The 23,908-nt window shown below is 48.3% G+C and overlaps 1 protein-coding gene across 3 annotated transcripts in view; it reads right to left on the reverse strand.

The window, feature by feature from the left end:
* The window catches only part of RAD51 (RAD51 recombinase), a 262,769-nt gene that overhangs the window by 183,082 nt on the left and 55,779 nt on the right, over positions 1 to 23,908 (reverse strand). For all 3 annotated transcript variants that reach the window (XM_063947784.1, XM_063947782.1, XM_063947783.1), the window contains exon 3: positions 16,159 to 16,296. In XM_063947784.1, coding sequence (XP_063803854.1) covers positions 16,159 to 16,296 — 138 coding nt within the window. The remainder of the gene's footprint in view (positions 1 to 16,158; positions 16,297 to 23,908) is intronic.

Genomic DNA, 23,908 nt, shown 5'->3' on the forward strand with positions numbered 1-23,908 from the left:
CTACAGACACCATAAAATCCCCTTGCTCCAGAGTGGAGATCACCGCCCGGAGAGCTTCCATCTTGAATTTGAATTTTCTTAGGTAGAAATTGAGGGATTTTAGATTCAAGATTGGTCTGACCGAGCCGTCCAGCTTGGGGACCACTTACAGGCTCGAACAAAATCCGTCTCCCTGTTGTGACTAGGGAACCTTGATAATGATCTGATTTTGACACAACTTTTGTATTGCGTCGCATACAACCTCCCTGTCCGGAAGAGAAGCTCTCACGAGTGTAAGCTCTCACGAGTAGGGCCCTCTTCCCTCATGTGCTTATCCTTTTCTTACTTTAATAATCCTCAACTGCCCAAATCACGCAGTTTTTTTTGGCCACCTGGAACTTCTCTCTGTCATCTACTGGTGTAGTTATGCTTAGTTACCCTGTACTTGTCCTATATTGTCGTCAACTGTAAAGTCACTGTTTTCCTGTTTTGATTATGTGCATATGAACTCTGTAATTGGGCGCTGCGGAACCCTTGTGGCGCCATATAAATAAAGGCTAATAATAATAAAAATAAGAATTTACTTACCGATAATTCTATTTCTCATAGTCCGTAGTGGATGCTGGGGACTCCGAAAGGACCATGGGGAATAGCGGCTCCGCAGGAGACTGGGCACAAAAGTAAAAAGCTTTAGGACTACCTGGTGTGCACTGGCTCCTCCCCCTATGACCCTCCTCCAAGCCTCAGTTAGGATACTGTGCCCGGACGAGCGTACACAATAAGGAAGGATTTTGAATCCCGGGTAAGACTCATACCAGCCACACCAATCACACCGTACAACTTGTGATCTGAACCCAGTTAACAGCATGATAACAGAAGGAGCCTCTGAAAAGATGGCTCACAACAACAATAACCCGATTTGTGTAACAATAACTATGTACAAGTAATGCAGACAATCCGCACTTGGGATGGGCGCCCAGCATCCACTACGGACTATGAGAAATAGAATTATCGGTAAGTAAATTCTTATTTTCTCTAACGTCCTAGTGGATGCTGGGGACTCCGAAAGGACCATGGGGATTATACCAAAGCTCCCAAACGGGCGGGAGAGTGCGGATGACTCTGCAGCACCGAATGAGAGAACTCCAGGTCCTCCTCAGCCAGGGTATCAAATTTGTAGAATTTAGCAAACGTGTTTGCCCCTGACCAAGTAGCTGCTCGGCAAAGTTGTAAAGCCGAGACCCCTCGGGCAGCCGCCCAAGATGAGCCCACTTTCCGTGTGGAATGGGCTTTTACAGATTTTGGCTGTGGCAGGCCTGCCACAGAATGTGCAAGCTGAATTGTACTACAAATCCAACAAGCAATCGTCTGCTTAGAAGCAGGAGCACCCAGCTTGTTGGGTGCATACAGGATAAACAGCGAGTCAGATTTTCTGACTCCAGCCGTCCTGGAAACATATTTTAAGGGCCCTGACTAAGTCCAGCAACTTGGAATCCTCCAAGTCCCTAGTAGCCGCAGGCACCACAATAGGCTGGTTTAAGTGAAATGCTGAAACCACCTTAGGGAGAAATTGAGGACGAGTTCTCAATTCTGCCCTGTCCGTATGAAAAATTAGGTAAGGGCTTTTATAGGATAAAGCCGCCAATTCTGAGACGCGCCTGGCTGAAGCCAGGGCTAACAGCATTACCACTTTCCATGTGAGATATTTTAAGTCCACAGTGGTGAGTGATTCAAACCAATGAGATTTTAGGAATCCCAAAACTACATTGAGATCCCAAGGTGCCACTGGAGGCACAAAAGGAGGCTGTATATGCAGTACTCCCTTGACAAACGTCTGAACTTCAGGAACAGAAGCTAGTTCTTTTTGGAAGAATATTGACAGGGCCGAAATTTGAACCTTAATGGACCCTAATTTGAGGCCCATAGACAGTCCTGTTTGCAGGAAATGCAGGAATCGACCCAGTTGAAATTCCTCTGTAGGGGCCTTCCTGGCCTCGCACCACGCAACATATTTACGCCAAATACGGTGATAATGTTGTACGGTTACATCCTTCCTGGCTTTGATCAGGGTAGGGATGACTTCATCCGGAATGCCTTTTTCCTTCAGGATCCGGCGTTCAACCGCCATGCCGTCAAACGCAGCCGCGGTAAGTCTTGGAACAGACATGGTCTCTGCTGAAGCAGGTCCTTTCTTAGAGGTAGAGGCCACGGGTCTTCCGTGAGCATCTCTTGAATTTCCGGGTACCAAGTCCTTCTTGGCCAATCCGGAGCCACGAGTATAGTCTTTACTCCTCTCCTTCTTATGATTCTCAGTACTTTTGGTATGAGAGGAAGAGGAGGGAACACATACACTGACTGGTACACCCACGGTGTTACCAGAGCGTCCACAGCTATTGCCTGAGGGTCCCTTGACCTGGCGCAATATCTGTCCAGTTTTTTGTTGAGGCGGGACGCCATCATGTCCACCTTTGGTTTTTCCCAACGGTTCACAATCATGTGGAAGACTTCTGGGTGAAGTCCCCACTCCCCCGGGTGAAGATCGTGTCTGCTGAGGAAGTCTGCTTCCCAGTTGTCCACTCCCGGAATGAACACTGCTGACAGTGCTATCACATGATTTTCCGCCCAGCGAAGAATCCTTGCCACTTCCGTCATTGCCCTCCTGCTTCTTGTGCCGCCCTGTCTGTTTACGTGGGCGACTGCCGTGATGTTGTCCGACTGGATCAACACCGGCTGACCCTGAAGCAGAGGTCTTGCCTGACTTAGGGCATTGTAAATGGCCCTTAGTTCCAGGATATTTATGTGAAGTGACGTTTCCATGCTTGACCACAAGCCCTGGAAATTTCTTCCCTGTGTGACTGCTCCCCAGCCTCTCAGGCTGGCATCCGTGGTCACCAGGACCCAATCCTGAATGCTGAATCTGCGGCCCTCTAGGAGATGAGCACTCTGTAACCACCACAGGAGAGACACCCTTGTCCTTGGAGACAGGGTTATCCGCTGATGCATTTGAAGATGCGATCCGGACCATTTGTCCAGCAGATCCCACTGAAAAGTTCTTGCATGGAATCTGCCGAATGGAATCGCTTCGTAAGAAGCCACCATCTTTCCCAGGACCCTTGTGCATTGATGTACTGACACTTGGCCTGGTCTTAGGAGGTTCCTGACTAGGTCGGATAACTCCCTGGCTTTCTCTTCCGGGAGAAACACCTTTTTCTGTACTGTGTCCAGAATCATTCCTAGGAACAGCAGACGTGTCGTCGGAATCAGCTGCGATTTTGGAATATTTAGAATCCATCCGTGCTGTCGTAGTACTACTTGAGATAGTGCTACTCCGACCTCTAACTGTTCTCTGGACCTTGCCCTTATCAGGAGATCGTCCAAGTAAGGGATAATTAAGACGCCTTTTCTTCGAAGAATCATCATTTCGGCCATTACCTTGGTAAAGACCCGGGGTGCCGTGGACAATCCAAACGGCAGCGTCTGAAACTGATAGTGACAGTTCTGTACCACAAACCTGAGGTACCCTTGGTGAGAAGGGTAAATTGGGACATGTAGGTAAGCATCTTTGATGTCCAGAGAGACCATATAGACCCCTTCTTCCAGGTTTGCAATCACTGCTCTGAGTGACTCCATCTTGAATTTGAACCTTTGTATGTAAGTGTTCAAGGATTTTAGATTTAAAATTGGTCTCACCGAGCCGTCCGGCTTCGGTACCACAAATAGTGTGGAATAGTACCCCTTTCCCTGTTGCAGGAGGGGTACCTTGATTATCACCTGCTGGGAATACAGCTTGTGAATGGCTTGCAATACTGCCTCCCTGTCTGAGGGAGACGTCGGTAAAGCAGACTTTAGGAAACGGCGAGGGGGAGACGTCTCGAATTCCAATTTGTACCCCTGAGATACCACCTGAAGGATCCAGGGGTCCACTTGCGAGTGGGCTCACTGAACTTCTTGAGACGGGCCCCCACCGTGCCTGAGTCCGCTTGTAAAGCCCCAGCGTCATGCTGAGGACTTTGCGGAGGCGGGAGAGGGCTTTTGTTCCTGGGAACTGGCTGTTTGCTGCAGCCTTTTTCCTCTCCCTCTGCCACGGGGCAGAAATGAGGCGCCTTTTGCCCGCTTGCCCTTATGGGGCCGAAAGGACTGCGCCTGATAATACGGCGTCTTCTTAGGTTGAGAAGCTACCTGGGGTAAAAATGTGGATTTTCCAGCAGTTGCCGTGGCTACCAGGTCTGATAGACCTACCCCAAATAACTCCTCCCCCTTATAAGGCAATACTTCCATGTGCCTTTTAGAAACCGCATCACCTGACCACTGCCGCGTCCATAAACCTCTTCTTGCAGAAATGGACAGCGCGCTAACTCTTGATGCCAGTCGGCAAATATCCCTCTGTGCATCACGCATATATAAAAATGCATCTTTCAAATGCTCTATAGTCAGTAATATACTGTCCCTATCTAGGGTATCAATATTTTCAGTCAGGGAATCCGACCACGCCACGCCCGCACTGCACATCCAGGCTGAGGCGATTGCTGGTCGCAGTATAACACCCGTGTGAGTGTATATACATTTTAGGATATTCTCCTGCTTTCTATCGGCAGGTTCCTTTAGGGCGGCCGTATCAGGAGAGGGTAGTGCTACCTGTTTAGACAAGCGTGTGAGCGCTTTATCCACCCTAGGGGGTGTTTCCCAACGTGCCCTATCCTCTGGCGGGAAAGGGTATGATGCCAATAACCTTTTAGGAATTATCAGTTTTTTATCGGGGGAAACCCACGCCTCATCACACACTTCATTTAATTCCTCGGATACAGGAAAAACTACAGGCAGTTTTTTCTCACCAAACATAATACCCTTTTTAGTGGTACTTGTATTATCAGAGATATGCAATACATTTTTCATTGCTTCAATCATGTAACGTGTGGCCCTACTGGAAGTCACGTTTGTCTCCTCATCATCGACACTGGAGTCAGTATCCGTGTCTGTGTCTGCCATTTGAGGTAACGGGCGTTTTAAAGCCCCTGATGGCGTTTGAGACCCCTGGACAGGCACAAGCTGAGTAGCCGGCTGTCTCATGTCGTCAACTGTCTTTCGTAAAGAACTGACACTGTCACGCAATTCCTTCCATAAGCTCAGCCACTCAGGTGTCGACTCCCTAGGGGGTGACAACTCTAATAGGCAATTGCTCCGCCTCCATCTCATTTTCCTCCTCAAACATGTCGACACAATCGTACCGACACACCGCACACACACAGGGAATGCTCTGATAGAGGACAGGACCCCACTAGCCCTTTGGGGAGACAGAGGGAGAGTATGCCAGCACACACCAGAGCGCTATATATAGACAGGAATACTACTATAAAACGTGCTTTTCCCTTTATAGCTGCTGTTATTATTAGAACTGCGCCAAATTAGTGTCCCCCTCTCTTTTTTACCCTTTTCTGTAGTGCAGGACTGCAGGGGAGAGTCAGGGAGACGTCCTTCCAGCGAAGCTGTGATGGAAAATGGCGCCCGTGTGCTGAGGAGATAAGGCCGCCGAGAAGGGGGCGGAGCCTATCTCCCGCTTTTTGGTGAGTTCTGGCAGGGGTTAAAATACATCCATATAGCCCTGGGGGTTATATGTGGTGTATTTTCGCCAACCAAGGTGTTTACATTGCTGCTCAGGGCGCCCCCCCCCCCTAGCGCCCTGCACCCTCAGTGACCGAAGTGTGAAGTGTGCCTGAGTAACAATGGCGCACAGCTGCAGTGCTGTGCGCTACCTTGTTGAAGACTGATGTCTTCTGCCGACGATTTTTCCGGACCTCTTCTTGCTTCTGGCTCTGTAAGGGGGCCGGCGGCGCGGCTCTGGGACTGGACTCCGAGGCTGGGCCTGTGTTCGGTCCCTCTGGAGCTAATGGTGTCCAGTAGCCTAAGAAGCCCAAGCTGGCTGCAAGCAGGCAGGTTCGCTTCTTCTCCCCTTAGTCCCTCGATGCAGTGAGCCTGTTGCCAGCAGGTCTCACTGAAAATAAAAAACCTAAAACTAAACTTTCACTAAGAAGCTCAGGAGAGCCCCTAGTGTGCACCCTTCTCGGCCGGGCACAAAAATCTAACTGAGGCTTGGAGGAGGGTCATAGGGGGAGGAGCCAGTGCACACCAGGTAGTCCTAAAGCTTTACTTTTGTGCCCAGTCTCCTGCGGAGCCGCTATTCCCCATGGTCCTTACAGAGTTCCCAGCATCCACTAGGACGTCAGAGAAACAATATTCTTGTCATTTTACTCTAGGCTATCAGCCTCCCATCCGCAGCCATTGGATGGGGGGGGGGGGGGGGGGGGGGACACAGCCTCGGGCTTCACCCCTGGCCCTTGGGTGGCTGGGGGGGGGGGACCCCTTGATTGAAGGGGTCCCCACTCCCCCAGGGTACCCCGGCCAGGGGTGACTAGTTGGATATTTAATGCCACGGCCGCAGGGCACTGCATAAAAGTGACCCCCGGCTGTGGCATTATCTGTCCAGCTAGTGGAGCCCGATGCTGGTGTAAAAAATACGGGGGACCCCTACTCTTTTTGTCCCCCGTATTTTTTTGCACCAGCACCAGGCGCAGAGCCCGGTGCTGGTTTTAAAAATACGGGGGATCCCTGCCCAATTTTTCCCCCGCATTTTTGGAACCAGGACCAGCTCGAAGAGCCCGAGGCTGGTTATGCTTTGGAGGGGGGACCCCACGCCATTTTTTTTTTTCGTGTTTTTCCCGTTTTTTTAAATCGCGGCAAAATCCGGCAAATCGGCCGTTTTTCGCCCGCGGGACTGTCGAATCCGTTTTTCATTGAATATGGTGAATTCCGGCAGCCACCTGCCGGAATTCACCTGTCGAATTGTGTCGAATTTAAAAACGGCGATAATTTGCCGCGATTCGCCGTGAATTGCATATACCCCTAAACCTTTAATCCAGAGCTGGCCAAACCAGTCCTCGAGATCTACCAACGGTTCACATTTTCCAGACCTCCTAGCTGGTGCACAGGTGTAGTAATTACTAATTGAGATGTGCTGCATTCATTCCTAACTGACAATTCTACAGATCTCCAGGAGGCCTGGAAAACATGAACTGTTCGTAGATCTCGAGGACCGGTTTGGCCAGCCCTGCTTTAATAAATTTAGTAGCTCTTCTCGCAACCTTTTCTAGTTCTAATATGTCTTTTTTATAATGAGGAGCCCAGAATTGTACACCGTATTCCAGATGGGACCGTACCAATGATTTGTACAATGGCAGGATTACCCTTTCCATCTCTAGTCTCTATTCCCTGTTTTATACATGCTAATAAACTATTGGTCTTTACTGCAGCATCCCGACATTGGGCACTATACTGCTAAGTCTATTATCTATGATCACCCCCAAATCTTTCATTACGGACTTTCCAAGAATTACCACATTCAATGTATAGGTTGCCTGTTTGTTTCTGATCCCGAAATGCATTACTTTGATTTTTCTCTATATTAAACCTCATACGCCACTTGGCTGCCCAAACACTAAGTTTAGTTAAGTCGCTTTGAAGAGAGACAACATCCTGATCTGATCTAATTATCCTACAGCTTAGTACCATCTGCAAAAATTGATATGTTACTCATGAAACCATTTACTGTCATTTATAAATATGTTAAACAGTAAAGGTCCCACAGATCCTTGTGGTACACCACTTAATACATCAGTCCTGTGCCACAACTACACATTTTAGCGCTGTGTGCAAGAAACAGCATCTGCGCATCCCCACTGCATATACAAAACAGGGCCAGTGCGCACCGTGTGCGTGCATCAAAGTATAGGGGCGTGGCTTCATGGGGAAGGGGCGTGGTCACATAATAATACAAATTCATATTACGCTGTTCAGTAGTCTTAAATATTCAAATTACACCAGGTAGAGCTTCTATCACACATCACGCTGGCAGAGTCCCCTTTTCACACATCACGCTGAAAGAGAGAGAGAAAAAAAACATCCTCTCTAACTGAGAGGAGGGAGTCAGCACTCTCCCTCCAGTGCTGAGGCTGGCCGAGTGCTGTGCTGCTGCATCCCGGACTGCGTTGGTGGCAGCCGGCAGTGCTCCTCCTCAGTGGTGGGGGCTCAGACGGGCTGCAGACCTGGGCCTGGCTGATGCTTGTGGCGGGTAGGTGAGCGACCGCGTGTAGAACACCACGTGCCGTCGCTCCCACCATCGACTCCGCTCCCAGAATGTCGTGCACTAAGAGCTAGAGCACGCACCGGCATTCTGGGAAGGTGGGGGAAGACAGCACTGTACCTGAGAGTTACATTGGGACTGGGACTGTTGAGTGGGAAGCGGGGCTGCACAGGCAAGCAAAGGGACAGCTCCGGAGCTGCCCTGACTCCTACTTCTTCCTGCATTCAGTGTCCTGGCTCCCAGCTGACCCCGTAGCACAGCGGACAGCATCTTCATCACCAGTGATGCGCTCCCTCCACGAGTGCGCTGTGTGCAAGGCACACACCTGGTTACGCCTCTGCTCAGTCCAACCTTAAAATGTTCCATTGACTACCACTTGCTGTTCCCTATTAGCAAACCAATTTTTGATCCAAGTACAAATATCACCAAGCCCAAGTTCCCTTAACGACACAACTTCATATGAGGAACTGTGTCGAAGGCTTTTGCAAAATCTAGAAAGACCACATCCACCACATTACCCATGTCTAAGTTTGCACTCACTTCCTCGTAGAAGCTAATTAAGTTAGTCTGACATGACCTATTTTTTACAAAACAATGCTGGTTCTTACACATTACGTTTGAGCACCCCAGATATTACTGAATGCTATCCCTTAATATACCATCCAATATTTTCTCTACTACAGAGGTCAGGCTTACTGGTCTATAATTTCCAGGATATATCATTCCCTTTTTAAATAGTGGTACAAAATCTGCAATAAACCAATCCCTGGGAACTATGGCAGTTGCTATTGAAGCATTAACGATTAAGTATAATGGCCTAGATAACTCTGAGCTTAGCTCCATAAGAACCCTTGGGTGCAGTCTATCCGGATCGGGTGATTTATTAATTTTAATATTTTGTAATTGGTTTTTGATTTCTGCTTCACTTAAAACACGTTAAATAATCTTGGTAATTATACTTTGTGCTAACTTGTTCAATTCCCTCCATGTTTCCCTCTCTAGTGAAAACTGATGAGAAGGTTGTGTTCAATGGGGGTCATTCCGAGTTGACAGTAGCTGTGCTAAATTTAGCACAGCTACGATCAGGCACTCAGACACGCGTAGGGACACCCAGCACAGGGCTAGTCCGCCCCGCATGTCAGTGCCGCCACCCCCCTCCCCGTGCCGCCACCCCCCTCCCCGGCAAGTGAAAAAGCATTGCACAGCGGCAGAGATTTTGCATTTAAGGAGTAGCTCCCGGCCAGCACAGCTACTGCGGTTAGCCGAGAGAACCTTTTTTCGCTGCCAGGGTCACAGTGGCTGCATGTGACATCACGCAGCTGCCACGGCCCGCCCCCCCCCCCTTCCCCCAACGGTCTGGCCATGCCTACGTTGGCCAGACCGCGCCCCCTAAACGGTGGCTTAACGCAGCCATCTAGCCCCCTCCTGCCCAGCGACCACCTCTGTCTGTCAATCAGGCAAAGGTGATCGTTAGGCAACGATGGCCTTCGGGCATGCGCCAGCACACTGCGGCGCTGGCGTAGTACTGACCCGATCGTACCGCTGCGATAAACTGCAGCGTGCGATCGGGTCAGAATGACCCCCAATACCTCTGCCTTTTCATTGTCACTAGTTAACAACGCTCCTAGGTCATTTTTAAGTGGTCCTATGGTGTCTTTTTATCCTTTTGCCATTGATATACTTGAAAAAAAATAAAATAAGAATTTACTTACCGATAATTCTATTTCTCGGAGTCCGTAGTGGATGCTGGGGTTCCTGAAAGGACCATGGGGAATAGCGGCTCCGCAGGAGACAGGGCACAAAAAGTAAAGCTTTATGATCAGGTGGTGTGTACTGGCTCCTCCCCCTATGACCCTCCTCCAAGCCTCAGTTAGGATACTGTGCCCGGACGAGCGTAAACAATAAGGAAGGATTTATGAATCCCGGGTAAGACTCATACCAGCCACACTAATCACACCGTACAACCTGTGATCTAAACCCAGTTAACAGTATGATAACAGAGGAGCCTCTGAAAGATGGCTCCCTACAACAATAACCCGATTTAGGTAACAATAACTATGTACAATTATTGCAGATAATCCGCACTTGGGATGGGCGCCCAGCATCCACTACGAACTCCGAGAAATAGAATTATCGGTAAGTAAATTCTTATTTTCTCTATCGTCCTAGTGGATGCTGGGGTTCCTGAAAGGACCATGGGGATTATACCAAAGCTCCCAAACGGGCGGGAGAGTGCGGATGACTCTGCAGCACCGAATGTGAGAACTCCAGGTCCTCCTTAGCCAGGGTATCAAATTTGTAGAATTTTACAAACGTGTTCTCCCCCGACCACGTAGCCGCTCGGCAGAGTTGTAATGCCGAGACCCCTCGGGCAGCCGCCCAAGAAGAACCCACCTTCCTTGTGGAGTGGGCATTTACAGATTTTGGCTGTGGCAGGCCTGCCACAGAATGTGTGAATCGTACTACAAATCCAGCGCGCAATAGTCTGCTTAGACGCAGGAGCGCCCAACTTGTTGGGAGCATATAGTATAAACAGTGAGTCAGATTTCCTGACTCCAGCTGTCCTTGAAATGTATATTTTTAAAGCTCTGACAACGTCCAACAACTTGGAGTCCTCCAAGTCGCTTGTAGCCGCAGGCACTACAATAGACTGGTTCAGATGAAATGCTGACACCACCTTAGGGAGAAAATGCGGACGAGTCCGCAGTTCTGCCCTGTCCGAATGGAAAATCAGATATGGGCTTTTGTAAGATAAAGCTGCCAGTTCTGACACTCTCCTGGCCGAAGCCAGGGCTAGTAGCATGGTCACTTTCCATGTGAGATATTTCAAATCCACATTTTTTAGTGGTTCAAACCAATGAGATTTGAGAAAGTCCAAAACATTGAGATCCCACGGTGCCACTGGAGGCACCACAGGGGGCTGTATATGCAGTACTCCCTTAACAAAGGTCTGGACTTCAGGAACTGAAGCCAATTCTTTCTGGAAGAAAATCGACAGGGCCGAAATTTGAACCTTAATAGATCCCAATTTGAGACCCATAGACAATCCTGATTGCAGGAAATGTAGGAATCGACCCAGTTGAAATTCCTCCGTCGGAGCACTCCGATCCTCGCACCACGCAACATATTTTCGCCAAATGCGGTGATAATGTTGCGCGGTTACTTCCTTCCTTGCTTTAATCAAGGTAGGAATGACTTCTTCCGGAATGCCTTTTCCCTTTAGGATCCGGCGTTCAACCGCCATGCCGTCAAACGCAGCCGCGGTAAGTCTTGAAACAGACAGGGACCCTGCTGAAGCAGGTCCCTTCTCAGAGGTAGAGGCCACGGATCCTCCGTGATCATCTCTTGAAGTTCCGGGTACCAAGTCCTTCTTGGCCAATCCGGAGCCACTAGTATCGTTCTTACGCCTCTTTGCCGTATAATTCTCAATACTTTTGGTATGAGAGGCAGAGGAGGAAACACATACACCGACTGGTACACCCCAAGGCGTTACCAGCGCGTCCACAGCTATTGCCTGCGGATCTCTTGACCTGGCGCAATACCTGTCCAGTTTTTTGTTGAGGCGAGACGCCATCATGTCCACCATTGGTCTTTCCCAACGGGTTACAAGCATGTGGAAAACTTCTGGATGAAGTCCCCACTCTCCCGGGTGAAGGTCGTGTCTGCTGAGGAAGTCTGCTTCCCAGTTGTCCACTCCCGGGATGAACACTGCTGACAGTGCTATCACATGATTCTCCGCCCAGCGAAGAATCCTTGCAGCTTCTGCCATTGCACTCCTGCTTCTTGTGCCGCCCTGTCTGTTTACATGGGCGACTGCCGTGATGTTGTCCGACTGGATCAACACCGGTTTTCCTTGAAGCAGAGGTTCTGCCTGGCTTAGAGCATTGTAGATTGCTCTTAGTTCCAGAATGTTTGTGTGAAGAGACGTTTCCAGGCTCGACCACACGCCCTGGAAGTTTCTTCCTTGTGTGACTGCTCCCCAGCCTCTCAGGCTGGCGTCCGTGGTCACCAGGATCCAATCCTGTATGCCGAATCTGCGGCCCTCCAATAGATGAGCACTCTGCAACCACCACAGAAGAGATACCCTTGTCCTTGGAGACAGGGTTATCCGCTGGTGCATCTGAAGATGCGACCCTGACCATTTGTCCAGCAGATCCCTCTGGAAAACTCTTGCGTGGAATCTGCCGAATGGAATTGCTTCGTAAGAAGCCACCATTTTTCCCAGGACTCTTGTGCATTGATGTACAGACACCTTTCCTGGTTTTAGGAGGTTCCTGACAAGTTCGGATAACTCCTTGGCTTTTTCCTCCGGGAGAAAAACCTTTTTCTGAACCGTGTCCAGAATCATCCCTAAGAACAGCAGACGTGTTGTCGGAATTAACTGGGATTTTGGAATATTCAGAATCCACCCGTGCTGCTTTAGCACTTCTTGAGACAGTGCTAGTCCCATCTCTAGCTGTTCTCTGGACCTTGCCCTTATTAGGAGATCGTCCAAGTATGGGATAATTAATACGCCTTTTCTTCGAAGAAGAATCATCATCTCGGCCATTACCTTGGTAAAGACCCGAGGTGCCGTGGACAATCCAAACGGCAGCGTCTGAAACTGATAGTGACAGTTCTGTACGACGAACCTGAGGTACCCCTGGTGTGAGGGGAAATTGGAACGTGGAGATACGCATCCTTGATGTCCAAGGATACCATAAAGTCCCCTTCTTCCAGGTTCGCTATCACCGCTCTGAGTGACTCCATCTTGAACTTGAACTTTTTTATGTACAGGTTCAAGGATTTCAGATTTAGAATAGGTCTTACCGAGCCATCCGGCTTCGGTACCACAAATAGAGTGGAATAATACCCCTTTCCTTGTTGTAAAAGGGGTACCTTGACTATCACCTGCTGAGAGTACAGCTTGTGAATGGCTTCCAAGACCGTCACCCTGTCGGAGGGGGACGTTGGTAAAGCAGACTTCAGGAAACGGCGAGGTGGAGACGTCTCTAGTTCCAACCTGTAACCCTGAGATATTATCTGCAGGATCCAGGGATCCACCTGCGAGTGAGCCCACTGCGCGCTGAAATTCTTGAGACGACCCCCCACCGCCCCCGAGTCCGCTTGAGAAGCCCCAGCGTCATGCTGAGGCTTTTGTAGAAGCGGGGGAGGGCTTCTGTTCCTGGGAAGGAGCTGCCTGTTGCAGTCTCTTCCCCTTTCCTCTGCCTCGTGGCAGATATGAATATCCCTTTGCTCTCTTGTTTTTAAAGGAACGAAAGGGCTGCGGCTGAAAAGTCGGTGTCTTTTTCTGTTGGGGAGTGACTTGAGGTAAAAAGGTGGATTTCCCGGCTGTAGCCGTGGCCACCAAATCCGATAGACCAACACCAAATAACTCCTCCCCTTTATACGGCAAAACTTCCATATGCCGTTTTGAGTCCGCATCACCTGACCACTGTCGCGTCCATAAACTTCTTCTGGCCGAAATGGACATAGCACTTACCCGTGATGCCAGTGTGCAAATATCCCTCTGTGCATCACGCATATAAAGAAACGCATCCTTTATTTGCTCTAAAGACAGTAAAACATTGTCCCTATCCAGGGTATCAATATTTTCAATCAGGGACTCTGACCAAGCTACCCCAGCACTGCACATCCAGGCTGTCGCTATAGCTGGTCGTAGTATAACACCTGTATGTGTGTATATACTTTTTTGGATATTTTCCATCCTCCTATCTGCTGGATCTTTAAGTGCGGCCGTCTCAGGAGAGGGTAACGCCACTTGTTTTGATAAGCGTGTGAGCGCCTTGTCCACCCTAGGAGGTGTTTCCCAGCGCGCCCTAACCTCTGGCGGGAAAGGGTATAAAGCCAATAACTTCTTTGAAATTAGCAGTTTTTTATCGGGGGCAACCCACGCTTCATCACACACCTCATTTAATTCATCTGATTCAGGAAAAACTATAGGTAGTTTTTTCACACCCCACATAATACCCTGTTTTGTGGTACCTGTAGTATCAGCAATATGTAACGCCTCCTTCATTGCCAAAATCATATAACGTGTGGCCCTCCTGGAAAATACGGTTGATTCGTCACCGTCGCCACTGGAATCAGTGCCTGTGTCTGGGTCCGTGTCGACCGACTGAGGTAACGGGCGTTTTACAGCCCCTGACGGTGTTTGAGGCGCCTGGACAGGTGCTGATTGATTGTCCGGCCGTCTCATGTCGTCAAACGACTGCTTTAGCGTGTTGACACTATCCCGTAATTCCATAAATAAAGCCATCCATTCTGGTGTCGACTCCCTAGGGGGTGACATCCCCATATTTGGCAATTGCTCCGCCTCCACACCAATATCGTCCTCATACATGTCGACACACACGTACCGACACACAGCAGACACACAGGGAATGCTCTTAAAGAAGACAGGACCCCACTAGCCCTTTGGGGAGACAGAGGGAGAGTTTGCCAGCACACACCAAAAGCGCTATATATGACAGGGATAGCCTTATAATAAGTGCTCCCTATATAGCTGCTTTAATATATATAATTTTGCCACAATTTTGCCCCCCCTCTCTTGTTTTACCCTGTTTCTGTAGTGCAGTGCAGGGGAGAGCCTGGGAGCCTTCCTGACCAGCGGAGCTGTGTGAGGAAAATGGCGCTGTGTGCTGAGGAGATAGGCCCCGCCCCTTTTTCGGCGGGCTCGTCTCCCGCTCTTTAACGGATTCTGGCAGGGGTTAAATATCTCCATATAGCCCCCGGAGGCTATATGTGAGGTATTTTATGCCAAAAAATAGGTTTACATTGCTTCCCAGGGCGCCCCCCGCCAGCGCCCTGCACCCTCAGTGACTGCCGTGTGAAGTGTGCTGAGAGCAATGGCGCACAGCTGCAGTGCTGTGCGCTACCTTAAGAAGACTGAGGAGTCTTCTGCCGCCGATTCTGGACCTTCTTCTCTTTTCAGCATCTGCAAGGGGGCCGGCGGCGAGGCTCCGTGACCATCCAGGCTGTACCTGTGATCGTCCCTCTGGAGCTAATGTCCAGTAGCCAAAGAAGCCAATCCATCCTGCACGCAGGTGAGTTCACTTCTTCTCCCCTAAGTCCCTCGTTGCAGTGATCCTGTTGCCAGCAGGACTCACTGTAAAATAAAAAACCTAAACTAAACTTTTCTAAGCAGCTCTTTAGGAGAGCCACCTAGATTGCACCCTTCTCGGCCGGGCACAAAAATCTAACTGAGGCTTGGAGGAGGGTCATAGGGGGAGGAGCCAGTACACACCACCTGATCATAAAGCTTTACTTTTTGTGCCCTGTCTCCTGCGGAGCCGCTATTCCCCATGGTCCTTTCAGGAACCCCAGCATCCACTAGGACGATAGAGAAATTGGGTTAGTTTTACTTTCCTTCGAAATTCATTTTTCAATAGTAAAGTGATAAGTGGATCAGGCACTGAGATGTGAATTTTTTTCCAAATATACCTCAGAAAAAACAGCATCAGGAGTGGCATTTACGAGCAATTTTTCGAAACTTTGACCCCCTATAGCTAAAAAATGGTGAGGCCTAGAGAAGAAAAATTTTACATGGGTTAGTAGCTATGTGATAATATCAAGTGTACAAAGTATCATGAAAATCTGAGGCAGTGGGTGTCATGCCTGATTGACATGACATGGAATATACACTAAAATATGTTTCATGAGCTGGCCAAACCTGAACACAGCTCACTGTAATTTTTATTATGCCAGGACATAAATCAAATGCCATTTTGGATCAACATATTGCTTTGCATAGAAATCTATGATAGCGGTTATTGGACCCAGACAAGCCATCAGAACTTAACACTTACTAAAGTGATCAGATGGAAACTACAGTCAAATCTCACAGCCATCCCATAGAGATCACATTGACAAGAAACCAAAGCACCAAAATAAATAAAAAGAGAATTTCCAAAAAAATACACTAACAAATAAGACGTAACATGTTACAAATCTAAGTAACACATTATTTACAAGATACAAAACAGACTATATCAATCATTCAAGAAACTATAAACTGTAATAAAGAATAAAAAAAACTGACTTACCAGGATTTTGTCAGCTTTGGCTTCACTAATTCCTTTTATATTAAGAAGTTCCTTTTTGGGGGCATAAGCAACTGCCTCTACTGTATGAAACCCAGCTTCCTCCAGCTTCTTCACATCATTTGCATTAATTCCACATTGCTAAACATGAGAAACAAAAACACAAAAATAATAATAATAATAATTTTGCATACATAACCAATTACAGTAAAATGGTGATGTCTGCTATTAGTAGATACAAAGCTACAACTATAACATAACATCTCATGACCACAGATTGGCAGCAACTCTTTCCAGGTTTTTGTCATGGGTAATAATACTATGACCAGCATATAGGTCTGATCAATGTATGGTGTTGTATTACTTAGGTCAAACATTTAAATGTATGTTGCTTTCACAGGATAAATAGGGCTTTCTATCTTTTTCGTAAACAGGGAGGTTGGGGGGATATGCATTTTATTGACCAACGATGTGGAGATGATGATAAAGGAGGAAAAAAAAATATAAGATTTTACTTACCGGTAAATCTATTTCTCGTAGTCCGTAGTGGATGCTGGGGACTCCGTAAGGACCATGGGGAATAGACGGGCTCCGCAGGAGACATGGGCACTTTAAGAAAGAATTTAGACTCTGGTGTGCTCTGGCTCCTCCCTCTATGCCCCTCCTCCAGACCTCAGTTAAGGAAACTGTGCCCGGAAGAGCTGACAGTACAAGGAAAGGATTTTGGGAATCCAGGGTAAGACTCATACCAATCACACCGTATAACTTGTGATAACTTTACCCAGTTAACAGTATGAACAATCACAGAGCATCAGATAAACTCTGATGCAACTATAACATAACCCTTATTTAAGCAATAACTATATACAAGCATTGCAGAAGAAGTCCGCACTTGGGACGGGCGCCCAGCATCCACTACTGACTACGAGAAATAGATTTACCGGTAGGTAAAATCTTATTTTCTCTAACGTCCTAGTGGATGCTGGGGACTCCGTAATGACCATGGGGATTATACCAAAGCTCCCAAACGGGCGGGAGAGTGCGGATGACTCTGCAGCACCGAATGAGCAAACACAAGGTCCTCCTCAACCAGGGTATCAAACTTGTAGAACTTTGCAAAGGTGTTTGAACCTGACCAAGTAGCCGCTCGGCAAAGCTGTAATGCCGAGACCCCTCGGGCAGCCGCCCAAGAACCACCCACCTTACTTGTGGAATGGGCCTTAACGGATTTAGGCAGTGGCAAACCCAGCCGCAGAATGAGCCTGCTGAATCGTGTTACAGATCCAGCGAGCAATAGTTTGCTTTGAAGCAGGTGCCCCAAGCTTGTTGGAAGCATACAGGATAAACAAAGATTCTGTTTTCCTGACCTTAGCCGTTCTGGCTACATAAACCTACAAAGCCCCGACTACATCCAGTGACTCGGAATCCTCCAGGTCAGTAGTAGCCACAGGCACCACAATAGGTTGGTTTATATGAAAGGATGAAACCACTTTCGGCAGAAATTGTGGGCGGGTCCGCAATTCTGCTCTATCCGCATGGAAAACCAGATAAGGGCTTTTATGTGACAAAGCCGCCAATTCTGACACACGCCTAGCCGAAGCCAAGGCTAATAGCATGACCACCTTCCACGTGAGATATTTTACATCCACCGTTTTGAGTGGTTCAAACCAGTGTGATTTCAGGAAACTCAACACCACGTTAAGATCCCAAGGTGCCACTGGAGGCACAAAAGGGGGCTGAATATGCAGCACTCCCTTTACAAACGTCTGAACTTCAGACAGAGAAGCCAGTTCTTTTTGAAAGAAAATGGATAAGGCCGAAATCTGAACCTTAATGGAACCCAATTTAAGGCCCAAAGTCACTCCTGACTGTAGGAAGTGAAGGAAAAGGCCCAGCTGGAATTCCTCCGTAGGGGCATTACTGGCCTCACACCAAGCCACATATTTTCGCCATATACGGTGATAATGTTGAGCCGTCACATCCTTCCTAGCCTCTATCAGCGTAGGAATGACCTCATCCGGAATGCCTTTTTCTGCTAGGATCCGGCGTTCAACCGCCATGCCGTCAAACGCAGCCGCGGTAAGTCTTGGAATAGACAGGGCCCTCTGTGAGCATTTCTTGCAGATCTGGATACCAAGTCCTTCTTGGCCAATCCGGAACAAAGAGTATTGTTCTCACTCCTCTTTTCCTTATGATTCTCAGCACCTTGGGTATGAGAGGAAGAGGAGGAAATACATAGACCGACGGGAATGTTGAGGCGGGATGCCATCATGTCCACCTGTGGCAGTTCCCACCGACTTGCAAATTGCATGAAGACTTCTTGATGAAGTCCCCACTCTCCCGGGTGGAGGTCGTGCCTGCTGAGAAAGTCTGCTTCCCAGTTGTCCACTCCCGGAATGAACACTGCTGACAGCGCGTTTACGTGATTCTCCGCCCAGCGAAGAATTCTGGTGGCTTCTACCATCGCCACCCTGCTCCTTGTTCCGCCTTGGCGGTTTACATGAGCCATTGCGGTGATATTGTCTGACTGAATCAGAACCGGTTGGTCGCGAAGCAGGGACTCCGCTTGACGTAGGGCGTCTTATATGGCCCTTAGTTCCAGGATGTTGATGTGAAGGCAAGTCTCCTGACTTGACCACAGCCCTTGGAAATTTCTTCCCTGTGTGACTGCCCCCCACCCTCGGAGGCTTGCATCCGTGGTCACCAGGACCCAGTCCCGAATGCCGAATCAGTGACCTTCGAGAAGGTGAGCACTCTGCAGCCACCACAGGAGAGACACCCTGGCCCTAGGGGATAGGGTGATTAACAAATGCATCTGAAGATGTGATCCGGACCATTGGAAGGTCCTTGCATGGAACCTGCCGAAGGGAATGGCCTCGTATGATGCCACCATCCTTCCCAGGACTTGAGTGCAGTGATGCACTGACACCTGTTTTGGTTTTAATAGATTCCTGACCAGTGTCACGAGCTCCTGAGCTCTCTCTATCAGGAGATAAACTCTTTTCTGGTCTGTGTCTAGGATCATGCCTAGGAGAGGCAGATGAGCTGTAGGAACCAACTGCAACTTTGGAATATATAGAATCCAGCCGTGTTGCCGTTACACTTCCAGAGAAAGTTATACGCTGTTCAGCAACTGCTCTCTTGATCTCGCTTTTATGAGGAGATCGTCGAAGTACGTGATAATAGTGACACCTTGCTTCCGCAGGAGCACCATCATTTCCGCCATTACCTTGGTGAATATTCTCGGGGCCGTGGAGAGACCAAACGGCAATGTCTGAAATTTGTAATGACAATCCCGTACCGCAATTCTGAGGTACGCCTGATGAGGTGGATAAATGGGGACATGAAGGTATGCATCCTTTATGTCCAGAGTCACCATAAAATCTCCCCCTTTCAGGCTTGCAATGACCGCTCTTAGTGATTCCATCTTGAACTTGAACCTTTTCAGGTATATGTTCAGGGATTTTAAATTCAATATGGGTCTGACCGAACGGTCCGGTTTCAGGACTACAACATGGTCGAATAACAACCCCCTCCTTGTTGAAGGAGGGGAACCTTGACCACCACCTGTTGAAGATACAATTTGTGAATTGCAGTTAACACTGTTTCCCTCTCGTGGGGGGAAGCCGGCAGGGACGTCGGTGAGGGGGCATCTTCTCAAAGTCCAGCTTGTATCCCTGAGACACAATATCTATTGCCCAGAGATCTAACAGGGAGTGAACCCACTTGTGGCTGAACTTACGAAGGCGTGCCCCCACCGGGCCTAGCACCGCCTGTGGAGCCCCAGCGACATGCGGTGGATTTTGTAGAGGCCGGGGAGGACTTCTGTTCCTGGGAACTAGCTGTGTTGTGCAGCTTCTTTCCTCTGCCCCCGCCTCTGGCAAGAAAGGATGCACCTCGGACTTTCTTGTTACTTTGTTCGAAAGGCTGCATTTGATAATGTCGTGCTTTCCTAGGCTGTGCAGGAATATAAGGCAAAATATCAGAATTACCAGCTATAGCTGTGGAGACCAGGTCCGAGAACCCTTCTCCACACAATCCTCAGCCTTCCATGTGCCTCTTAAGTCGGCATCATCTGTCCATTGCATATTCTACAGGATACGTCAAGCAGAAATCAACATAGCTTTGACTCTAGGACCCAGTATACTCAGGTCTCTTTGGGCATGTTATTTTTATATATATATATATATATATATATATAAATAAATCTCTCTTAAGACAGCATCTTTAATATATATATATATATATATATATATACACATACACACACACATACTAGGGTCTCAATCTCTGCTAAGGTACCTGTCCACGCTGCCACAGCGCTATAAACCCATGCCGACACAATCGCCGGTCTGAGTAGTGTACCAGAATGTGCACGCTATCTGCAGGATCCCTGAGAATAGCTGTTAAGTCAGGGCTACCTTTTGGGCAAACGTGACACCCTAGGGGAAGATTCCCATCATATCCTGGCCCTAGTGGGAAAAGGATACTGCCTGAGAATTCTTTGTGGGAAACTGCAGTCTCTTGTCTGGAGATTGCCGCTATTTTTCATCATGAGAGGAGGGAAATTTACCTCAGCTTTCCTCCCCTTAACATGTGTACCCTTGTATCAGGGACAGATGAGTCATCAGTGATATGCAAAACATCTTTTATTACAATAATCATATATTGAATACTTTTCTGCCATTTTGGCTGTGACTTTGCATTATCGTAGTCGACACTGGAGTCAAACTCCGTGTCGATATCAGTGTCTATTATTTTGGATAGTGAGCATTGAGAGACTCTGAAGGTCTCTGCGACATAGGGACAGACATGGGTAGATTTCCTGTCTGTTCTCTAATCTTTTGTGCAATAAATTCACCTTAGCACTTAATTACACATATCCAAACAGGTGTCGGCGTTGTCGACGGAGACACCCTCTCACACACATTCGCTCTATCTCCTCCTTAGGGGAGCCTTTTACCTCAGACATGTCGACACACGTACCGACACACCACACACTCAGGGAATGCTCATCTGAAGACAATTCCCCCATAAGGCCCTTTGGAGAGACAGAGAGAGTATGCCAGCACACACCCCAGTGCTATTAACCCAGGAATAACACAGTAACTTAATGTTAACCCAGTAGCTGCTGTTTATATTGATTTTTGCGCCTAATTATGTGCCCCCCCCCCTCTCTTTTTACCCTCTTCTACCATATAACTGCAGGGGAGAGACTGGGGAGCTTCCTCTCAGCGGTGCTGTGGAGAAAAAACATGGCGCTGGTGAGTGCTGAGGAAGAAGCCCTGCCCCCTCAACGGCAGGCTTCTGTCCCGCTTTTATGTACAATTTTGGCGGGGGCTCATACATACAGTGCCCAACTGTATATTATGCAAACTTTTTCCAAAGAGGTCTAAGTGCTGCCCAGGGCGCCCCCCCTGCGCACTTACAGTGACCGGAGTATGTGGGTGTAGTGTGGGAGCAATGGCGCACAGCTGCAGTGCTGTGCGCTACCTCATATGAAGACTGGAGTCTTCTGCCGCCGATTTCGAAGTCTTCTTGCTTTTTTCACCCGGCTTCCGTCTTCCGGCTCTGCGAGGGGGACGGCGGCGCGGCTCCGGGATCGGACGACAAAGGGTGAGATCCTGTGTACGATCCTTCTGGAGCTAATGGTGTCCAGTAGCCTAAGAAGCAGGACCTATCTTCAGAAAGTAGGGCTGCTTCTCTCCCCTCAGTCCCACGATGCAGAGAGTCTGTTGCCAGCAGAGCTCCCTGAAAATAAAAAACCTAACAAAATTCTTTCTTATAGCAAGCTCAGGAGAGCTCACTAAGTAGCACCCAGCTCGTCCGGCCACAGATTCAAACTGGGGTCTGGAGGAGGGACATAGAGGGAGGAGCCAGAGCACACCAGAATCTAAATTCTTTCTTAAAGTGCCCATGTCTCCTGCGGAGCCCGTCTATTCCCCATGGTCCTTACGGAGTCCCCAGCATCCACTAGGACGTAAGAGAAAATTGAATTAAGATTTTAGTACAGTTTGTCCTCCGTGAGTAGGACATTTCTGCAAGAGCTAGGTGGGAGCAAAATCCTGATAGTTGCCCGGCACTACACAGAGGGTAGCCGCAAATTACTTGCGGATGCTGGTACAGTATCTACCACACTTATGGTACTTCCGGACTCCCATGAGTCTAAGCTGCTCACGGTCTTTCAGTCATGGTATGGGGGATGTGTAAAGATTTTAATATGTATTATTAACTCATCTTTTCTTCCACTTTGTTCCTAGTTGTCCTTACCATTACAATAGCCTTATTTTAAGCAGTTTACTTAGTATGTGTTTGTTTTAAAATGACAAGATTATGTGTAACCATGTTAATACACTTGCATGGCAAAACTGACCAACAGTAATATTTGGACCATGGGACATTCAACAGCAACCCCCACACTGGAGAACTGTAATCCCAAAGTAGGCCTCGCCTGAGGCAAAAAATAAATAAATAAAAATATCCTGATAAAGTGTGGACAGAGGACTAGGCAGCTGCACGACAGGCCTGTTCTGTCGAAACCCTGTGTCAAACAGCCCAGTAAGGCTCCACTGCCCTAGTGGAATGCAGTAATACGTGATCTGGGGTCAGTTGCCCTGCAATAGTATAGGCTCGAGTAATGACCAAGCGGACCCAACGTTTAATGTATCTGGGCTCGTAGCATAGTACAGACTACTGAGAGAAAAACCTTTAGCTTTCAAAAGCTTGGTCTCAAAAGCTTGGTCTCAAAAGCCAGGCCATTAAAGCCAACCAAGGAATGTCATTCTGTAGAAAAGTACTTTGTGGTAAAAGGTCTGGACGAAATGGAAGACGCCACCCAGGACCTGACGACAATTTGAGAATTGAGTCTGGAGCAACTAGGATTAATCACCCTTTTATTCTCCATGCGCTTGAGTACCCGAAGAAACATGGGGTGAGAGTAAACAGATACACAAGTGCCACGGAACCATCATAGCATCCACTGAGAAAGGCAGCAGGTCCCTAGATATCGCGCAAAATTGTGGAACCTAAAAGTTGTGTAGAGAGGCCAGGAGATCCACATGCGGAAGGTCCCACTTCCAAATTAACTGTTGGAAGACCTCTGGATTAAGAGGCCAATCCCCCACGAGAAACATGGATCTGGTGAGGAAGTATGCTTTCCAATTTTTTATTCCTGGTTTGAACACCGCTGAGAGTGCCAGAACAAAGATCTCTGCCCAGGAAAGGATTCGAGCCATCGCTGTCACATTCTTTGTGCCTCCCTGTTGACTTACTTATGCTACCGCCATGGCGCTGTCTGACTGAATATGAACTGGCCGGCCAGGACTGACTGGACTTCAAAGATTTCTAGTAAGATGGCTTGGAGCTCGAACACATTGATTGCAGAGCTGTCTCCACCTCCAAACAGTCCAGAGAGGTAATCCACATCCAAACAGTCCATAGAGTGACACACAGCAGCAATGAGGTCTTCCACGCCATGACTGGTGGAACAGTGTAGGTCCTCACCACCCGGGACAATTCCGTAAGTTAACCTTCCTTCTACTTTGAAATCAAAACTTACAACAGAGTCCTGGAAGGAGGAAGACGCTTATGTGCCAGGCGAAGTTGAGGATCCTCGAAAGTGTTCCAAATAAGAGAAAAAAAACAACAAACTTTTCACACACTGTCTCAGTACGCTCTAATGGTATTGAGCCAAGAAGGATCAAAACACTGATTGGGGAGTCACACAACCAGGAGCAGGCTAGTCAGAACTAGT

The sequence above is a fragment of the Pseudophryne corroboree genome, chromosome 12, assembly GCF_028390025.1.
Source record: "Pseudophryne corroboree isolate aPseCor3 chromosome 12, aPseCor3.hap2, whole genome shotgun sequence".
Taxonomy (NCBI): domain Eukaryota; kingdom Metazoa; phylum Chordata; class Amphibia; order Anura; family Myobatrachidae; genus Pseudophryne; species Pseudophryne corroboree.